The sequence below is a fragment of the Cladophialophora yegresii genome (genome assembly GCF_000585515.1).
Source record: "Cladophialophora yegresii CBS 114405 chromosome Unknown aczIN-supercont1.4, whole genome shotgun sequence".
NCBI lineage: Eukaryota > Fungi > Ascomycota > Eurotiomycetes > Chaetothyriales > Herpotrichiellaceae > Cladophialophora > Cladophialophora yegresii.
Genome location: NW_006913048.1, coordinates 975,747 through 996,016, shown reverse-complemented (window position 1 = coordinate 996,016; position 20,270 = coordinate 975,747). Strand labels below are relative to the sequence as shown.

The 20,270-nt window shown below is 53.7% G+C and overlaps 7 protein-coding genes across 7 annotated transcripts; 3 read left to right on the top strand and 4 right to left on the bottom strand.

Moving 5' to 3' along the window:
• Window positions 1-645: 645 nt before the first annotated feature.
• On the top strand, window positions 646-3,474 carry A1O7_05677 (uncharacterized protein; the record flags this gene model as incomplete). Its single annotated transcript, XM_007759685.1, has 1 exon — window positions 646-3,474. One exon carries the CDS (start codon window positions 646-648, stop codon window positions 3,472-3,474), a length of 2,829 nt encoding a protein of 942 aa, XP_007757875.1.
• A 1,409-nt stretch (window positions 3,475-4,883) lies between these two features.
• Window positions 4,884-6,296, top strand: A1O7_05676 (uncharacterized protein; the record flags this gene model as incomplete). The annotated part of the gene is made up of 1 exon (XM_007759684.1): window positions 4,884-6,296. The coding sequence occupies one exon, from the start codon at window positions 4,884-4,886 to the stop codon at window positions 6,294-6,296; it is 1,413 nt and encodes a 470-aa protein (XP_007757874.1).
• Window positions 6,297-6,698: 402 nt separating this feature from the next.
• Window positions 6,699-8,842, bottom strand: A1O7_05675 (uncharacterized protein; the record flags this gene model as incomplete). Its single annotated transcript, XM_007759683.1, has 5 exons — window positions 6,699-6,850; window positions 7,204-8,350; window positions 8,403-8,485; window positions 8,544-8,725; window positions 8,790-8,842. The coding sequence occupies 5 exons, from the start codon at window positions 8,840-8,842 to the stop codon at window positions 6,699-6,701; spliced, it is 1,617 nt and encodes a 538-aa protein (XP_007757873.1).
• A 308-nt stretch (window positions 8,843-9,150) lies between these two features.
• A1O7_05674 (DNA polymerase alpha subunit A) lies at window positions 9,151-13,592 on the bottom strand (the record flags this gene model as incomplete). The annotated part of the gene is made up of 3 exons (XM_007759682.1): window positions 9,151-10,137; window positions 10,185-13,172; window positions 13,218-13,592. The coding sequence occupies 3 exons, from the start codon at window positions 13,590-13,592 to the stop codon at window positions 9,151-9,153; spliced, it is 4,350 nt and encodes a 1,449-aa protein (XP_007757872.1).
• Window positions 13,593-14,368: 776 nt separating this feature from the next.
• On the bottom strand, window positions 14,369-16,352 carry A1O7_05673 (uncharacterized protein; the record flags this gene model as incomplete). Its single annotated transcript, XM_007759681.1, has 7 exons — window positions 14,369-14,479; window positions 14,769-14,874; window positions 14,930-15,047; window positions 15,122-15,275; window positions 15,353-15,523; window positions 15,695-15,797; window positions 15,916-16,352. 7 exons carry the CDS (start codon window positions 16,350-16,352, stop codon window positions 14,369-14,371), a joined length of 1,200 nt encoding a protein of 399 aa, XP_007757871.1.
• A 1,354-nt stretch (window positions 16,353-17,706) lies between these two features.
• Window positions 17,707-18,756, bottom strand: A1O7_05672 (60S ribosomal protein L7; the record flags this gene model as incomplete). Its single annotated transcript, XM_007759680.1, has 3 exons — window positions 17,707-18,166; window positions 18,218-18,384; window positions 18,568-18,756. 3 exons carry the CDS (start codon window positions 18,754-18,756, stop codon window positions 17,707-17,709), a joined length of 816 nt encoding a protein of 271 aa, XP_007757870.1.
• Window positions 18,757-19,446: 690 nt separating this feature from the next.
• A1O7_05671 (uncharacterized protein) lies at window positions 19,447-20,214 on the top strand (the record flags this gene model as incomplete). Its single annotated transcript, XM_007759679.1, has 1 exon — window positions 19,447-20,214. One exon carries the CDS (start codon window positions 19,447-19,449, stop codon window positions 20,212-20,214), a length of 768 nt encoding a protein of 255 aa, XP_007757869.1.
• Window positions 20,215-20,270: the final 56 nt, after the last annotated feature.

Here is a 20,270-nt window from a genome sequence, read left to right as displayed (position 1 = left end):
CAGGGTACGACAGGGATACCAAAATACTGCGCTTGAGCAGATCTTCACGCGTGTACACCACATGGACTACTGCAGAGTCCAAATCGCTGGGTGGCGGTGTGGCTTGCTCTAGGTTAGCTGAGCGACGGGACGGCACCGAGTACTATATGAGGCTACAGCTTAGAAAAATCTAGAGCTTGACACCCTCTAGATGTCCTGTAAAGGTACCAGGGACAAGATGGAGACCTTACCGGCAGGCCTCCGAACAGATCGATTGCCGTACGCTGAATGCTGAGTTCTGCACACTGCGTAAGACTAAGAAACACATCGATGGCATTTTTTATTCTCATCGCAACCGGTCCGGGTGGAATCAGCGAACGACTCTGATATCCGCCTCGACCATATTGCCGCCATGCATGGCGTAGTGAAGCGCCTTCGAGTCACACATGGACTATCCGAAGTACCGGTACTTCTGTAATGCCGATACCGAAGTCTGACGCAGTTACCGTTGCTAGAAAATAAATAACGTATGGTATGGTTCTCGGTCTACTTGCCTCGAACAAAAAATTATTGACTGCGACTTGTGACTTTGGTGCTCTGAACAGTCGCGCTGGAGTTTGTCCTCTTACTTGGATTTCATGTCGAGCTTTTACCCTCAGTCTTCTCATGTTTACCTGCGATGCCTGTCTGCATCGGGCGTTATTCTCCCTTGGTAGACCGTCCTTAAAATCCCCTCGGTTCACACATCAGCCCCTCGATCGCGCGCTCAATCCTACAATCAGTTTCTGTCGCAGCCATGTCACTCTCGAATCCCTCAGAAAGGGCCATCATCGCCACTCGGTATTCGGGGCTCTCAAGGACAAGAGGAGGAAAGTCTCGATACCCAAGTCCAAACCGTCGAACCCGCGGTCAAGGTTCAATGTCAGACAGGTGGAGGCCGTGGAAAACAACCGGCTGAAGCGTCTCGAGCCCGATGCCCGGGAGAAGTACATGAAGAGAGCTATGAGACAGGAGTCCAAATACTTGGTGGACCCACTGAAGTTGGCTCAGGGTATTCTAGAAAAGCTGAGGGACCACCAGCTGGACGAGGCGTTAGAACTGGTCCGTGCAAGTGAGAAGAGTCTCGATGGCAAAGGTGTAGAGAATATCGTCAGTTGGAATCACATCATCGACTGGCTGATGAGCCAGGACTCTCCTGGTGAGGCATGGAAGATCTACAATGAGATGAAAAAACGCGGCCACAAACCGGACGCACACACGTACACCATCATGTTGAGAGGGTATCGTCACAACGTCAAGAAACCCAATGCTGTTCAACAAGCGATGAGCGTTTACGACTCCATCTCCGCTGCCAACTCCACCGTCACTCCGACCACGATTCACACCAATGCGGTTCTTAGTGTATGCGCCCGAGCACACGATGTCGACGCGATGTGGAAGATCGCTGGGAGACTTTCAGAGCGCGGCCCTGGCGCTCCGAACCATATCACTTTCACCACCATCCTACAGGGTCTGAACGGCGAGGCTCAAAAGCGGGCTATAGAGCAAGGAGCCAGAGAAGGTCCGGGCTTCAACCCGCAACCAATTTTTGACCAGGTCATCGAGGATGCCCGGAAACTGTGGCTTGACATCACTTCACGGTGGAGGAGGGGTTATCTACACATCGATGAGGCTCTTGTCTGTGCGATGGGCAGATTACTCATGCTTTCGGACGATAAGAAAACCCAGAAGGATGTACTCAACCTCGTTCACCAAACTATGAACATAGCCAAGATGTCGCAGGGGTCAGATGCTGAAGCGCAGGATGAAGCACAAGAGGATGATGAGGCGGGAAGTGACGAGCAGCGTCCGTCCACGATAGATGCCCCAGCAAGGATAACACCTCGATCAGATGCGTCTGCGAAGCAAGTCAGCACGGCCACCTCGGTCTATGCCACACCCGGGAATAACACCCTCTCAATGCTCATTGAAACAGCCACGGCTCTTCGGGAGCTCAGATTGGGCAAGTACTACTGGGAATTGCTCACCGCTAAAGACGGCCCGTACAAGGTTGTCCCTGACCACCAAAACATCCAGGCTTACCTGCGTCTACTTCGAGTTTCCCGCGCAAGCAGAGCTGTTTTGGATGTGCTACGCGAACCCCGACCCGAAGACGTGAGCCACAAGTTGATGGTGCGCGGCACTTTCATTATAGCAATGAGCACCTGTCTGAGAGACAAGAAGAACCCTAATGTCTTTGAAACCGCCAGTCGAATCATGGATCTGATGCAGGAAAGCACAGAAGACATGAGTGGACGTGAGAGAGAAGAAGATCCAGACGGCCAAAAGCTCAGGTTCTCGCCAAAAGTACTTCGGATGTATCTGGAAATAGCCATTGCAACCACCAAAGGCATCAACGGCGAGGCTCTCCAGAAGACCAAGAGCGGAGACTTGGACTTTGAGCGCGATCCCAGCAAAAATCACGCAATGCGAGCCCTGCGACGGCTGGGCCCGGATATCATGAACGTCAGGCAGATGATCAAATCGTACTTGATTGACATTGAACAGCAAGCCTCCATCCAAGAACGAACAATCAGGGTCAAGAAGCTGCTCGAGAAGCGGAAGATTACTCCGTACAGTACGAACGAGAACATCAACGACCTGATCGAATTGCTGCGGACCATGATCGGGGCGATTGACAAAATCATCCTGGTCAACGAGAAATTGGAGGATGAGGGAATGGGCCCTCTCGACAAAGAGATCGTTAATGAGTGTTGGTTGCAGAAGCGAAAGCTGTCCGCCTTTGTGAGCAAGTATGCGAATGCAGTCGTGGAGCCCAGAAATCCGTCCGAGATCCGAGCGCGGAGGATCAACGAACAGGGCCATCGCCCAGGCCGGAGACAGTCTCAGGAGCATGTCGGGGGTGACTCGGACGCACAAGCCACCAAGCAAGTCGATATTAATGATGACCAGGATCTGACCGACCCTTCGATCCCGGCGCCCGGTCCTCGCGCCAAGATCCTTTCCGACATTCAATCCGCGCAAGAGAAAGTGCTCAAGAAATCCGAAGAGCGCGGTCTCTCGCGCCGACAAAAGCTCGAACTCATCAAAAAGGAAACCATCCGCGCACAGTTTCCCGCCAGTATGCTTCGCCAACAAGAGACGCCAAAGCGTGTGTTACGGAAACAGGACACGAAGGCGGCCGCGGCGCGGGAGCGGACGAGGGAAATGCTCGAGTCTGGTACTGGTGGCGGCGAAAGGAAGATGCCGGTCTGGAAGGCGAGAGAGGCGACCCGGAAGCTAGCGAGAGAGACCAGGGATGAGCGGAGGCAGAGGGAGAAAGAAGACAGGCGGCGGCGAAGGGAGGAGGTCGAGCTCGTGGAGACGGCGAAAAGGGACAGGATGCGGGATCAGAAGGAGACGTACCGAGGTTGGGGTGGTGGGTTTGAGGAGCTGGCTAAAGAGAAGGGTAGAAACCTCGGAGGAGAGGCTGGCCTTATTGAACTGGGGCCCTGAATCAGTCGATCATATTCGAAAGCGAAATGTATACAATAAGGTGGTTACAAAACCTGGCGTGGCCGACGGCGTATACAGCAGGAACAGGGAGGTGATACTGCACTGCACTGCACTGTACTGTACTATACGAAAGCTGCACAGATGGCAAAACAGCCGGCGTTCAGGACGGCCAGGCGCATGATAGATGGATGCATGGGATTCATGGATGGTCATGGTCGACTCCTTCCTCTACTGTACAATACCACATGAATGTATATGTAGTATCATGCACCGTGTCCAGGTCACGGGTCAGGCTCACAGGCTCAAGAGGCGGCAGTGGTGCCTCCGAGACTGGAACTTCCGAGAGTATCTATGATTCTCAGCTTAGTCTGGGAAACAGCGAAATTTCGTCGACTGAAATCGGTCTCAGCGCACTTGTCAACTCAAGCAGCTTCTGTACTGCTGCTTATATGGTACAGTACCGGGCACCGCGTGCATTGCCATGCGATGTTCCGCGACCGCTGCTACGGCGGCCGCCAGGAGGTAGTCATCCCTGAGCGCGGTGTTTTCGTCGGGCCGTCTTTCGTTCAACCATCTATAGGCCACGGATCGGCGTGTCACAATCGACAACTGTCTGCCCCATCTCGTTGTCTGGAATATAACGACCTCGGCCTCGACGGCAGGAAGTAGCCACATAACGACCACCTCGTCGGTGGCAACCACGGCCAGGGTGCCATTCCGGATGACCTCTGACACGTCACTGGCTGATGAGCGATGAATTTGGTCGGCAACCATTGACATGGACCCGACATTCTGGAGTAGTAATTATGCTGCAGGCAGGCTCATGATCTTTTTTTTGAGAAGCATCCGCGCGTTTGTCGCATGCTTACACCTGCTTGGGCAAGGACAAACTCTCCAGGAGTACAAGTACTTGACACAGAAAGTCTAGTGCCTAGAAGACGCCTCGAAGAAGCCAAAATGTGGAAGTGGCTGTTCCGGTACAAACCTCTTGCACTGCTTACTGTAAGAGGCTCTTGGCCTCCCCACCGTTCCGCCCTAGAATTGTACCACTTGGAGATGCTCGTGATGCATCAATTTGAATCCCTCATCATTCCAGTCGACGACCTTCTCCAAGTCCCTGCTCCCTCGCCATGAGATATGGAGGTTGCCGACTCACTGAACGAAGTCCCAGGCTGATCTTGTGTCTATATCGATCCTTCTCATCGAAAATCCGTCCGCCTCCTCCGTCTTTCTGCAACCATGATCCTCCAACACGGCCTCCGAGACGAGCATTCGCGCACGCATCGATCAGACCTACACAGAGCTCGCCTAGCTCGCCCTCGCTACCTGCGCGAACATGGTCCACTCCTCTGGCGAAGACCATCGCGCAGGCGATCGAGGTGACAGGACCGATATCGATCGCCTCCTACATGCGGCAATGTCTCACCAACCCCAATGGGGGATACTATACGAAAGGACTGGCATCATGCAGTGACGCCGACCCGTTCGGCTTAGCCGGCGACTTCATCACGTCGCCTGAGATATCGCAGATCTTTGGCGAACTAGTCGGAATATGGTTCATGACCGAGTGGATGGCACAGGGACGGCCCAGTGCGGGTGTCCAGTTCATTGAGATTGGACCCGGTCGCGGAACACTGATGAGTGATATCTTGAGAACCGTTGGGCAGTTCAAGACGTTTGCAAACGCCATATCCGCAGTCTGGCTCGTTGAGGCGGGAGATGGGTTGCGGAAGAGGCAGAAGCACCTGCTTTGCGGGGAAACGGCCGCGCTCGACGAGGTCCGCGATGCGTCAGGGAAGAACGTCTGGTTCGAAGCTACAAGTAAACAAGGCATACCCGTGAGGTGGGTCGAGGACATTGCACTGCTCCCTGGACGAGGCGAAGGCGACGCACCCGTCCCTTTCATCGTGGCGCACGAATTTTTCGACGCCCTCCCGATCCATGCGTTCGAGTCCGTCGCTCCTAAACCGGAAGGAGCAGAGCTAGACCCAAAGGCCCAGCTCCTGACCGAAGCAGAACTACGAAGACGTCGTTCTCCATCAGCGAGCAAACAGCCCCAATGGCGAGAACTTCTAGTAGCGCCCACGACTCCTAGCCTTACGAGCATGCTCTCCCGCGACAGCGAGAGTGGGACGCCCTCAGGCCACAAAGAAGCTGATCCCGAGTTTCAACTGACACTCGCCAAAGCAAGCACGCCCTCGTCCCTCGTCATCCCGGAACGACCGCGCTACCGGGCCCTCAAATCCCAAGTCTCCTCTCGCATTGAAGTCTCGCCCGAGTCGTCACGATACGTCATGGACTTTGCACACCGTATCGGCGGCGACTCACAGCCATCGTCCCCGTCCTCAGTGACGAAGTCCAATCCCGCAGGAGCAGCCCTCATCATCGATTACGGCCCCCTCGACACGGTGCCGGTTAACTCCCTCCGTGCGATCCGCAAGCATAAAATCATATCGCCCTTCGTCTATGCCGGTGACGCCGATATCAGCGTAGACGTTGACTTTGGCGCCCTGGCTGACGCGGCATTGGAAGCAAGCCCAGGAGTGGAAATCCACGGGCCTGTCGAGCAGGGCATGTGGCTGACGCAGCTCGGCATCAAGGAGAGAGCAGAGAGACTTTCGAGAGAGTTGGCAGCCCAGGAGAGCACAGGTGCGAAAAGTCAGGCGCTAGAAAAGAGAAAATCAGACCTGGAAACCGGGTGGAAGAGACTCGTCGAGGCCGGCCCCAAGGGGATGGGCAAGGCGTATAAAGTCATGGCCATCGTGCCCGAGAACGGCGGCAGGAGAAGACCCGTCGGGTTTGGTGGGCATGTCGTGGGATAGTAACACCCGAGCAGCTCGTGCCATGTAACAAACAGTGTAGTTGTACTTGAGTACCTCGTAGTACCTAATATAATGTGTACCATCACCATTGCCATTACCCTCACGAATGTTGCCAAGTCTAGCTACCTAGCTACAGTAGCCTACAGGGCCGCATTTGAACAACCGTCCCGCCGTTGATTCGTAGATAGGTCTTGCTATTGCTATAGACGGACCTTCTCTCTCTCGATCCATAGGCATTGTTATAGACAGACCTCGTATGTATCTCTCAATCCCATCGACCTTGCATGTGTCACTCGGCTTCACTTTCCACGCCCCCGCTCCTCCAAGTGCATCGAGTGCTCCTCCGAGTGAGCGTCAAAGTCCCAGAGCCGGAGTTGGTATGTAAGAGTATATATCGGTGTCTCACCCCTTTTCCTCCGACTGCTCCGACTGCTCCTCCGAGTGCGCGTCAAAGTCCCAGAACCGAATTTCCATCTCCGTGGCCCGCACAAAGATGGCGACCAGCTCCTCGATGCGCGAGGGGGACTGCTTGACGATGTGCGTCTCGATGAGGTCTGTGGGTATACAACCGGGTCAGCGATCAAGGCAGGTGGATTGCTCCGCAGGGAGAGGGACGAGAGATTTCACACAAAGTGGATGCGACACGACGCAACGCTATCAAACGCTCTGCAATGCAACGCAACGCAACATGATATAATTTAATATGAAGCAACACAATATAAGGCAACAATAAGGCAACGTAAAGTAGCGCAACGCACCAAACAACACAGCACACCATGAAGCGTAAGCAAAACCGACATTTAGGTGTTCATGCACACGAGCACGCATCCAGGTATTGCCGTGCCGTGTATACGGGGAGTTGAAGAATTGGAGGGTAGGAGCGTTGGGGGTGTTTGTCTGTACTCACCTCTCCCGACGCGCACGGCCTCGCAATAATCCTCCGCCACGTAATTCTCCACCCACCGCCAGTACGGATTCTGGTCCTGTTGCCGTACACTCGCCGGGTCCGCGTGCAGCCGCGCCGCGGTCACCGCATACCCAAGCAAGCACGGCGCCAGCGCCATCTGCAGCGCCAACCAGTCCTGGCTGGCCCCCACGTCGAGCACGTACCGACTGTACGCCGTGCAGGCGAGCGACTCCTTCGTGCGCGCGGGGTCGTCCAGCTCGGCCTGCGCGATGCCAAACTCGGCACAGTAGCCCAGGTGCAGGGCCATCTCGCGCTGGATGTGCAGGATGATGTGCGCCGAGGCGGCGATCTCGGGCATCGAGCGGCTCTTGTACGCGGCCAGGGCGTGCGTGCGCGCAAAGTGCGTGAGGTACAAGTAATCCTGGACCAGATAGTTCTTGAACAGCCGCTCGGGGAGTGTGCCTTGCGCCATGGCGGCCGGGAAGGCGTGGTGCGTGTACCGTTGCCAGGGGTCCCTCACGGCGGGGTGCTCCAGGAGGTACGTGTCGATGAAGTGGCCCGCCGAGAAGGGCAGGATGTGCAGGCTGTGGAAGTGGTTGATGGGGCCGGCGCCGCGGCCCAGCGTCGGGTCCGAGAGTCTGATCCCTGCGGAGACGTAGTGGACTGCTTTGCGGGTGGCGAGCGGAAGGGAGGGGGATCCCTTGTTGGATGCCTCGGATGCCTCGGATGACGCCTGGCGCGCGAGGTTCGATGCGATCGCACTCGCAAGGCTGCAGCCCGTGCCGTGCGTGTTCTTGGCCGTCAGGTAGGGCGATTCGATGGTCGTGAAGGCCACGCCGTCGTACAGAATGTCCACTGTCAGGGCCCTCTCGGCGTCGGTCGTGGCCTTGGTGTAGCTTTTTGTCAGCGGCATGTGGCCGCCCTTGAGGAGGACCGCGTGCGGACCGAGCTGCTGGACCATCTTGGCGAGGGTCTTGAGATCCTCGAGGTTGGCAGGCGATTTATATTGCATGTCCGCGTCGCGGAGGAGGAGCGTCGCTTCGGGGATGTTGGGCGTCAGGAGCGTCGAGATCGGCAGCAGTTTCTCCCGTAGATTCCGTACCGCGTCGCCGGGCAGCAACTGCGCGCCGCTGGTCGAGACCATGACCTGGAGCGCTGTGAGTCCGTTGGGCCACGCTGAGTGGCACGTGAATTCATACTGGGTCCGTGATGATGTTGGAGACCTTGTGCCTTTGCAAGGCCTCGGCGACCACTTTGATTGTCTCGGCCGAGGCGAGCATGCCTTTGTTCTTCTTTCAACCAGGCGTCACATAGGCAGTCTGCACTCACGGGGCACTTACCAATCTTGACGGCATCACAACCAACGTCGGTCAAACACGCATCGACCTGCTTGCCGACAAATGCGGGCGGCGTGATGTGGATGTCGTCCACGCCCAAGGTGTTCTGGGCCGTCAAGGCTGTTGTGGCGGTCATGGCGTAGCAGCCATGAGCCGCAAGGACCTTTTGATCGGCTTCGAGACCACTGCGATCGCGGGTTAGAGCCAAAGGACAGGCGAGGCTGAAGGTCGGGCAAATTCATCACTCACGCCCCACCGGAGCTGTCCGAGCCGGCGATGACGAGAACTCGTGGGATGGTCATTGCGGGCAGCGGCTGAGCATCGTTTGCAGACGATAACGCCTCTCTTCCCGGGCCTGACCAACGTGCAAGGGACGGCAATGAAGCAAGCCGGGCGGTATGAAAGCTGGGTCGAGTTCACGTCCGAGTTCAAGGTGGCGCTCAATTGAAGTTTCATTCGCCAATCACACGCCGGCGGTTTCTCCGTTCTTCTGTAATACCAAGAATGAAGCAAGCACACCATCACCACCCTTGACCATGACGGCCCCTCAATGGAGTACGAGAACTGCTTCTTATCACGGCATATCTATCCAGTGATTGACCTATACCAACTATTTCCATGCGAACCCGAACAAGGTGTCCATCTCAACCCATTGTCGTCCGCATTTGCGCAGATATCCGTCGACGACAGCTTTAATGGCTTCAAACGCAGCCTTGTTCGTCTCCGCAAGGACCACGACTCGATCCTTCTTCTGTCCATATTCCTTCTCCGTCTTTGCCTTGTTCTTGGCCTTTTCAGCGTCGAACAGCGCAGCAAAGTACAAGAGCTGGTTGTATAACTTCTTCTCCGAGTACTCATACGACATGCGGCCAAGACACCCCTCCGCACGTCCGCTTGGACCCAGGCACCGATGGCCGTAGACGGACATTTGTCGCGTCCGGTTTCCGCACGATGGGTCGTCACAGGCCAGCCAGCCCTCGTAGTAGGCAGAAGTTTGTGCTCGGATTTGAGACTCCAGTTGCGTGACGATGGAGAGACTTGAGAATGTCTGCTTGCATTCGACGTTGGAACACAATATGCCGTCGGGCGTGCATGACTCGGTCGAGTCGCATAGACCCTCAAACACAGTAACGTCCTTGCACGCTCTGCATCGAAGATTGAGCCTGGCAGCGTCTTGGAAACGAATCGTGTCCGGGATTTGTGACTCCAGTGGGAAGATCTCGGTGTTCTGCTGACTTGTGCCGTTCGAAGTGTTGATCTGGTACTTGCGCACATCCAGGCCCAAGCACTCAGCCAGCCGGACTGAATCCGTACCGGGAATGGGTGCGCACAAGCGTTCAATGGGCGGGAAGATTTGTTTGTACAGGTAGTATTCGACGTCGGGGACGAGGCCGGAATCTGGTTTCTGCACATCCTGAGGTGTGTAGGACCGCTTTGGCGCAGGCAAGGCCTTGGTTTGTTCATCTCCCATCGTGACGATATAAGACATGACATCGTTGACTCGTACACTCTTGCCCCGACTAATTTCACGTAGCGCGACTTGGACTTGAGGCATTGAATCAGCATTAGGGTACTCTGTCGGGTTTTTGCCGAGTTTCTGAAACAATCAGTAGGTGTGTCGTCTTCTGATGGAAGGCAGCTTACCGTGTAGATGACATATTTCTGAACGGGGATGGCATTTTCTCTCATCTTGCTTGCCAATTCTCGGAGATACTCATGAATCTTTTCGAGGACGACCTCTGAATCTTCGCCCGACAGGATCTCGTTCAGGAGCTTCTGAGACGCTTCTTTGGACAGATTGCAGTACTCCCTTCTCTTCATATCAAGACCTTTGACCTCAAGCTTTTCGATGTATTTGCCGTCCACTTCAGCCATATTGATAGCTGCATACTTCTTCTTCGCATGTAGCAGCAGGCGCCTGAAAACGTTGTCGATGTCGATTTCCAACAGTCTGTATCTTTCATTGACGGACCGTTTGAATTCGAGCCCGACGCTCAACGCCTGTGCGATATTGTCTGCATTGGTGTTGATCATGACGGAATCAGTGTCACCGTAGATGACCTGAAGCTGATTGCTCTCGGCGAGTTCTTTGGTACTTCGCAAAATCTCTCTACCTTTAAAGGTAGTGAGCATGGCAAGAGGTCGAGCATAAAAGCGTGACTGGGTGTAACCCAAACAACCATACATGGAGTTGGCTGTAAGCTTCAGGGCAAGCTGTTTGGTGTCCCACAGTGCCAGCTGCTCAGGTGTCGCTCGCTTGTCCTTCATCAACTTCTTGACTTCCCGGCGACGCATGACAAGGTTGGCAATGAGCTTCGGCAACACACCCTGTGCTTGGTCGACGGGCACCTCTGGTACTTTCTCTTCATTCTCGTTCTCGGCCGTGCTTGTTCGGTCAACGGTTGTGAAGCAGATGTTGTACTCCTGGATAATGCTGGGGTACAGACTGTTAAAGTCCATAACGAGGATGAACTTGTCGTAAAGACCCTTCTCGGGCTCGAAGACCAAGCCACCTTTGTATTTGTCCTTCTTCTTGGTGTCAGCCCCCTCATCCTCATCCTCGTTTTCATGTGTTTGCTTGGCACGACCTTTGCCGAACTCTTTGTCCGGACAGATGTACTTGTTGCGATGGAACTCGTGCAGTAAAATGTACTCGTTTCGCTCCGCTCGTGTGCCGCTCAAGGTACGAGCCCACGAGTTACCGGCGAGCTCCGTGAGGACTTTCGTCAATGGCAGCATCTGCAACTTTAGAGCGAGAGCGGCAATGAAGAATGTGTCGGCATGACAGTGGTTCACGTAGTCGACGAGGCCGGCCCGTGTCGTTGCCCAAGTCTTCAACGCCGCCTCGTTGTCAATTTCGCGACGAGGATTTTCTGGTCCCAGGTATAGCTCACACATTTCGGTCAAGCTCCACTGTTGGCATCTGGTCATCAAAGATTTGCCCATGTCATTGGCAAGATCGCACATAAGGCGGCCGGCCAGAAGCTGTCGTTCGGCGAAGAACGAACCACCTCTGCCGAATGTTTTTGGCCACTCACTTCGCTTCAGCCTACCAATGCGATGCCAGCCAGGGGTTTTCTTCTCCTTCAACCGGCTTAGGAGGATGCTGTAGTCGACCTCCTGAAGCTGGTGGCCCATGAGCACATCCGGGTCGACCCTCTCGAACAAAGCAAGGAATCTGCTTAGGAGAAACTGCTCGGTCTTTTCAAGCATAAAGGTGCCCTTCTGTTTCTTGGTTTCTTCGGCAAAGCCAACTGGATAAGCAGAGCCGGAGGGTCGCATTACCGTGAACGTGTGTGAGGGCATCTTCTCAGGAGGGGTGGTGTCTGTCAGGGAGACATTCTCGTAGACTCGAGCGCTTGCAACAAGAATCTCCTGTTTGTTCTCCTTGATGTTGAGCTGAGTCCGGAACGCAAGTGACATCAGTGTGATGCGAGGAGCTTCCATGGCTTCGGAATTGCTCAAGACACTGATGTTGTTGGGTTTGGTGACACTGCATTCAAGCTTGCACCAAGACGCATTGTTGACAGCAGAAAAGTCGGCGTCTTCAATGTTCAACCAGCACGGACCCATAATGTTCTTCCACAGGACGAATTGTTCGAACAGTGCAGTGTTTGTGCCGAAGACTCGGGAAAATGTCTCTCCTTGCAAGTCTATTGGTAAGGCGTTCTTGTCGTATGGGTAGAGCAACTTGAGGTATTCTGCTTCCTTTGGTACGTCGGGCAGTTCGAAGGCATATTTTCGGGTACACGGCTTGACCTTTCTGGTAGTGACTTTCATTCGGGACATCAATGTGTCGACTTCACCATAGACATCGTCCATTTCGATCTCCTCGTCCGTCTCGCGACCATTGACATATCTGCACTTCCTTGGCAGAAAGAAAACCTTGCGGAGAATGTTATCGACCTTGACAAAGGCACTGCGGAATTGGCCTGTATTTCTGTCCTTGACCTTTCCAAAGAGACAGAGGCTGCCGTTGACTTCCGTGTAGTCGAGCCAGAACATGCGTAGAGTGCCGTCTTCTTCAACAGCATCTTGAGGCTTCATCTTGCCAAACATGTGAGTCTCGGAAGCAGGACTGCTCTGGACGCTGAGCTGGCTGGTGATTTTGGTCCAGGAGGACGCATCAACTTCCTGAACAGCGGGTAATGGCGGAGACGAGTTCATAGGCGTTGGAAGTTGTTGAGATTTTATCTTTGGTGGTGGTCTGCTGCCTGTCATATTGACACTTTTCGCTTGAGCAGCTTCGTTTCCAACGACTTGAGCCACGTCCATCATATCGTCGTCTTCGTCCTCTTCTTTTATCTGCACTTTTGTCTTGCGCTCGATAGCCTTGACGACTGGTGACGAAGGTAGGGGATCGCTCATGAGGTTGTCATCGTCGAATGTTGGTAAAGTTTCGTCTTCATCGTTGGAGGCTTGTGGAGGAGGAGTATCAACAAGTTCTGTAGCCGGAGCCTGGTACTTCGGTCGAGGCTTTTCGCGGGACAATGGAGGAGATAGTACTCGAACCTTGCGGCGGTTATCCGACTTGATAGGTTTGTTCGTATAAGCACGTGCAGGCAGGATATTGGCATCGACCTCTCCAAGGAGGTCGGCCATGAACGCTTCGTCCTCGGCCGTGGTTTGTATCTGGCCATGTTAGACTCAATCCCGCAGGATTGCTGATGGGCATACCTTGGGTTTTGGAGCAGCAACAGGGCCATTATTGAAATAGTTGAGGATCTTATGGTTGGAGCGATCTTCCTTTTCGCGATCCTCTTCACGTTTTCGTTTTGCGGCTTTGCCGTTCAAGGGCATAGCCTCCTCATCGCTGCTATAGGACTGGCGCTCATTCTGCCATTCTTCGCGTCCATCGTCGGCATAGCCTTCGCCGTTGTCGTCGACAACAAAGTCGTCTTTGTCGAGTCGACTCCTCACCACCTTCTTGTACCCATCCTCATCGACCTCATCGTATATGGCACCCTGATCTTCGATCTGGTAGGATTCAAGTCGCGACTTTCCGGAGGCTCGCTGAGCCCGAAGCTGGGCCAGGGCCGAGCGGTGCGACATGTTGTCAAATTCTGCCCATGCAGCGCGGAGTAACGATGAAGCTTTTGGGTTACGAAGTACAGAATGAAGTCGAGGTGTAGGGAAGGGAAAATGAATGGTGGTGGTTGGAGTGGGCGGTTCAGTAAAGTCGCGCTCAAAGACCGTGACGCGTTTCGAAAGCGCGTTTAGTGAATATAGCGAATCAACGTCGTGTCGGTGGAGTGGCGGGGTTCAGCCCACTGATTCTACCTCGTATCACGTGCACAGGTCCGAAACTAGCTGCAGCTTCTCTCTCTTCTTGTTGTCGCTTTTCAACTTCAGCTCTTTCTGCACTTGCCTCAAAACCCTTCAAATCCGGACACCATGAAAACTTTATTTACAGACACTGGACTGGGTCTTCGGCTTGAACCACCGGCATGCAATGCTATGGGACAAAGCGCCATCTTGCCAAGCGTGTTGCAACCGCAGCCTTGCCTGGCGTGCCGGAAGTGCAATCGCTCCATCATGGAGCACATTGCCTACATACCGGTCACGGGCCTGGTGAGTGGGGAATGGAAGACGGAGTCCTAATTGGATTTGCGGACTCTACCTGATAATTCGATTGAGTTCATCAAGGTATGATATGGTCTGCCTTGCTTTGTAAACCCGTCATCCTCAATGCGCCTCTTCCACAGCCAGCCACTTGGAGCCTTGTTCGAGCTCTGAACGCCTAGTCCTTGTACTGTGTAATCTGGGTTACCCTGGTATTGCAGAGCGTAGCCTAGCTTTTGTCCTGGCATTTGATCCCTGGCAACAGTCTACGGGGTATAGTTCTCGGCCCGCCGTTTGATACCCACGTGAACGTCATCTTGCCACATCATCCAGCCGCCGTTGACCGTCCACTCCAGGTCCGGCCTTGCGAACGAGAACTACCGCGTGTAAAGCGTAAATCAGCAAAACATGATATATGTGAGAAGTGTGGTTCCGCGGATGAAAAAGGAATGCCTGTAGGGGCTAGGCGGGGAGGCTGAGCCTGCTATATACATACCTGGTAATGGCGCAGCAACTGGGGAACCAACTTGGTCATTTCCAACATGGCGATGGCTTGCCGATACATCCGCGAGCACCATGGCCGAACTAGACGGGACGAGCCGAGTGGGTCAGCTGAGAGTCATGTTTACGACGGCCTTCATGGAATGGCAGAATGGAGCTGCATACCACAAAGTTTGCCCCCTCCATAGCGGTAAGTTGGTCCTTCGAAGCGTCGAGCCACCGCTCTGGCCTAAAGCTGTCGGAGTCAGCTCCGTAGACTTCTCTGTTTCGTCTGTGGCATGGCACTTCGTCAGAGTTGTCTTGCTTTCGGAGGAAGATGTACTGACGCCGTGAGCCAGGGGTTGATCTCCACGATTGTGCCCTCGGGAAAGTAGTGGCCACCCATGGAGATGCCACCCTTGGGCACGTATCTCTCCTGAATCATTCCGATGGGAGGATGCATACCTGGAGCGGGGCACCAGAAAGTGGTTAGCGGAGGGATCAACGCAATCAATCAATCATGAACGCTTGAGACTCACGCAATGCTTCCTGGATACAGGCCTGAAAGTAGGACAGCTTGCCGGCTTCTTGCCAGGTAACAGTTCTGCTGAGGCACCCTTCTTTGTTGGCGCGGTCCAAATCTTTCAGTACCTTCTGCAGGGTTCTTGGGTTCTTGAGGAGATGGTACATGAGCTAAGGTATGAAGTTGATCAGGATCAGCGGCCTAACCGCCATTGGGTGTGCCACTAGCAAGACTATGTTCTGCTCACCGATATAAGTGTAGTGGCTGTAGTATCCGAGCCTGCGCCAATGTTGTTGAAGTTGTGGAGCACTACCATTCTGTCATTGACCACGTCCGGATATTTTGCTTGAGCTTCGATGCATCGCTCCAGGAAGTCGCGCTTGGTTGCATGGCCACTTGCTTTCCACGACGACCTCTCCTTTGAGTCTGTTGACGGCGAAGCGCAGCATCGGAACATCGGGTCCATATCTCTTCATCAAAGGGTTGTGCAATAGGAATCGGTCTAGGAAGGGAATTTGGCCGACCTACCAGGTTGGTGTCAGGTCAGTTTTCCTGCTGGAGATGTGGCAACGTACGATGACACACTTACCGCTTGCCAGTACTTGTCGAAGAAACGGATCCCCGACATGACCGACTCGACGTCGGTCCCAGACTCGAGGCAGCCTAATTTTCTACTGAACAGGATCTCACATCTACAAGGTGTGTCAGGGAGGGAGAAACGGCCAGAGCAGTCTGGAGGACTCACAACACGTCGAAGGTGTAGTATTGCAGTCATTCTCCAAGGGAACTGAGACTTGGGAGGCAGCGAACTGATCCAGCTTGGACATGAGCAGCTCCACCGTGGAGTCTACTGCTGGTTCGGACTCCATCACAGCCGTCATACTGAAAGCATTGGCCACTGATCTTCTGATGCGTGTATGATAGTCTTCATCTCGGTGCTCACAGAGACTGTGCGCGAACTTCCCGTTGTGCCATAGGTCGATGATGGGGTAGAATTCAGTCTTTCTGAAGTCAGTATTGATGCCATAGATCGTCGGTATCAGAGCAGGATCGGAAATGGAGACAACGCGAGGACCGAGTCTCACGAAGTGTGAGTTAAATTTTCGATGTAAATGCACAAGGTGTTCCACCGGGTCAGAGAACGAGGTGATGAAGACTCGCCGCAGGTTGGTGAAGCCGGCAAGAAAAGGACCAGCAATAGAGTTGAGTCCACTGCCACATTTGTTAATCAGGAGCCTCACGATCATAAGACCTAGGAGAACTTATGCCACGTATCTCTGAGCGATGCTCTAAACTTGCTCAAGAACCGCCATTGAGTTATGCTTGTTGAGTAGACCCAAGTCTTGAGGCAGGCTGCTCTGTTATGTGCCAGAACTTGGGAACAAAACCAGATGCCAAGCACAGCAACGAAACCCAAGTGAATCCCACTCAGAGGTCGAACACAGACGGCAGAGGTGCAGGGCGACTCAGCCCTCAACACGCATTTGGTGGTGAAAGCACAGGTGCTCCACATCTCGGGGAGTTGAAGTGCTTCTCGGCGCAAGCCACCTGCTGCAGGATGTCAGGTACTGTCTTCGTGTTGAGGGTCGAAGAAATCTAGACGCATTCTTGGTCAGGGGTGCCGTCTCCAATGCTGCCTGACTTGAGTGCATAGCCGCATATGTCAAGTTAAGTCAGAGTTGCTGTCCATCCGTGTCAACAGCACAAAAGGTACATGAGACCGGGAAGTAAATGACGAATGGTCTCTAGGGTCGTCTTCTTCTTCAGCCTTCAATTGAGCTATATGGCTATATCAACGGACTCCATTCTACCGACTCGAGGATGTCGGTTGAAAGCCCTCGACGGGATCGTAGGGCTTCCTGAGAGTCAAAGAAGGTTCTGTATGATACAAGCCGCAGACACGGCATGCCAGCCGCACATGTTGATTGCAGCTTCCGAATATCTCATTCGGCTGAGGAGTGGCACCTGCAACGTGGCAGGAAAATGAGCCGTAGACTTGACTGTCAACGACTCACAATGGGTAGATCGTCCCAGCAATCTGGCACGTTACCTGTCATCTGCCGCCTCGAGGGCTGCGGCCACTTATGTGGTGGGAGAAGTCATGGAGCCTGAATGACACACAGCCCAGCCCACCATACCGCCCATGCATGGGTTCGAATGCAGACATCTTCAAGAACCTATTCTGTCGACAAAAGCAGAGCTTCTGCTCGTCAAGGAGCATGGCAACAACAGCTAATCTTGACCTTGATTAGGTGGTGAAAGGTCGTTGGCCGATGTTTGGAGAAGCGAGATCTGAGATTCGAATTTCGGATCACACTAGTTAATTACACTGGTTCCTCCAACCCCGGGGGAATACATCATGCACGAGCACGAATGACAACGCATAATTACAAAAGAAATTCGTTCTCATTGGCTTTGATTGTTATCCCTTATGTGACTAACTCGAGTGACACACAGGCATGGGTAGCACAATCAAGACTTTCTTCCTCGAGTGTCCACCCCACCCTTTTGTTCTTCGAGCTGACATGCTTTCCTGTTAATCAACGCTATTGCAGTTCGCGACCTTTGGACGGCTGCACCCGCACTCCACATGTGCCCAGCCTAGTTCATTTGTCTAACCAAAGCATTGATAGCCTCCTCGCGGTTACCGTAATCACCACCCTCGATGTAGTGCTTGAATTTGCGAGTATGGAAGCCACCGTTGGGGTTGGAAAGCTTGAAGGGCCACAAGAAGTTGCTGGCTTGTTTGAAGTTGGGACCAACGGTGAAGATCTCGTGGATCAGGTCCTCCACGCAGACGATGCCGTACTTGCCCAGGTTGTCCTCAACAAGCTGGTTGTCGGTAAGAGCAATGCGCTGCTTGTTGATCTTGCCATAACCGCGTTTGTAGATGAGTTCGCGGATGGTCTTCAGGTTGGGATAGCCGTAGGCAATGTAGGGGTTGACGATTGTGAGCATCTCTTGAGTGGCCTTGGTCAATCTGATAAAGACACCGCTGTTGAGCTGGAGAAGTCGCAGGAGTTGAAGGATCTTGCGAGGCTTGGGGGCGATCTTGTTGATACTGGAAGCAAGTTAGATGCTGCGGCGCTGGTGATGAATGAGGTACACTCACCCCTTGATCCGGATGACGAAGACCACCTTGGGCTGCTCATCGACGAAGAAGTTGCCCTCTTGTCGGCTCAACCGAGCGAGTCTGATCTTCTCGCGCTCCGCATCGCGGTACTCCTTGACGTACGTCTCGGCACGTTTGAAGATGACTCCACGCTTCTCCTTGTTGGCCTACAGATAACATGTTAGCTGCTGCATACGGGAGCCCAATGACAATTGTTGCGCGGATTCCGACATGTTCAGCCCCGAAAGATGGTATAACAAAAGCGACAACATCGACCCGAAAGTCTAGCCAGCGTAGTGGTATCTATCATCACCAAAAGAATGTGCTGCACTGTGCAAGGATGTACCGACCTTCTTGCGCTTCTCTTGGTCAGCAGCACGCTGCTCTCTAGCCTTCTCCTGGCTCTTTCTCTTCTTCAACAAGGTCTCCGGGACGAGGACCTGGTCCGTCGTTGGGACAGTTCTGTGAGAAGCGATCGAATCAGTTATGGTCCGCAGGGTAAGGATCGCCGAGTCGGAACTGCAGCTATGGCGCGGCATTCTCAAAACTGGTGATTGTGGCGTTAAACTCGACGAAATCAATTTGATCAGTGAGAAAAGAGTGAGTCGGACGCGGGCCTTGGAGCAAGGTCTGACCACACTCTCTCGACTCTCATCTGACAACGCCCCGACCAGAGGTCAGGAGGGGTTTGACTCTACAGCATGCGCTCAGTTCCGAAAAACAGAGAGCATGCCGTACGAGCTCAATATATTTCAAGGAAGAAGGTGTAACCCTTCTAGCCTCAAAGCCCCGGCTATTGCTCTTCGGTTGCGGCTTTCACCTTCCTCCCGATTCAAGCCATTGGGATTATCGAGCTGGCGCAGCCAGAGGCGAACCAGCGAAAGGAGCGGACCATATCTGAAAATTCCGACAGTCAGCCCGAAAATAGGAGTAAACTTACGACTTGACAGTCGGCTTCGTCATCTTTGCTGGCGGTTGTCCTTGTGCAGCGACGAGGTCAAGGGAGAAGGGTCGAGCTGGCGAGAAGTTCAAAAGTTCAAGCAGACCGAAAAGTTGAACCTCGATCCGCAGGTTGTGGGCTAACTCGAAAATGGCATAGACCCAAAATGGCTTGGCAACATGGTCGCGGCACGTGAGTGCTCCACTCCTGTATGGGCAGAAGGTCGAACCAGCATCACTCTTTCAGTCTTTAGGAGGCCATGTAAGCCATTACGATCCTTACCCTAACAATGTCCATCCGCCGTGGTGTCGGTCTCGGCGCATTCACAAATAGAACTGCCACAGCCCAACAATACGCGGCCCATGGCTCATCACTCAAGTCTGCAAATGCGGCTTCCCTGCAGGCTCAACTCGAAGTCTTCCAATCTCTTCTCCACAACTTCGCTCTAGAGCATGCCGCAACTATAAAATCCAACCCGACATTTCGGGCTGAGTTCGCTCGGATGTGTAACGCTATTGGCGTTGATCCACTTGCAGGCAGCAATATAAAAGGCAAAAAGGCCGACTCTCTTTGGGCGAAGGTACTAGGCCATGATGTTAATGACTTTTACTTCTCTGTTGCGGTGAGGGTGGTAGAGTTGTGTCAGGGGACGAGGGCGGAAAATGGAGGTTTAATCGGGCTCAAGGAATGTTCTGAAACTGTGGCCAAGGGGAAGGCTATTGGTGGTGGATTGCAGGTGTCGGAGGACGACATCGAAAGAGCAGTCAAGTCCCTGGAACCGCTTGGGTCCGGGTTTGTGATTCTCACTATTGCGAACAAAAGATTCATTCGCTCCGTGCCAAAGGAGTTCAATACGGACCAGTCTACGGTGCTCGAGGTGTTGCAGCTTTTGGGCAGCGTGACCGTATCGCTTTTGCAACTCAACCTGAGTTGGGAACGAGCTCGGGCCGAAACCGTCATTCAAGATCTATTAGCAGATTCCCTAGTATGGGTTGACTATCAATGTTCGGAACCGGAGTATTGGTCTCCACAAGGACTACTGGACGATAACGAGTGAGACGGGGATCGGTTGCTGGATGAGGCGTCGAATATCGATATTCAGCTCCTATGGAA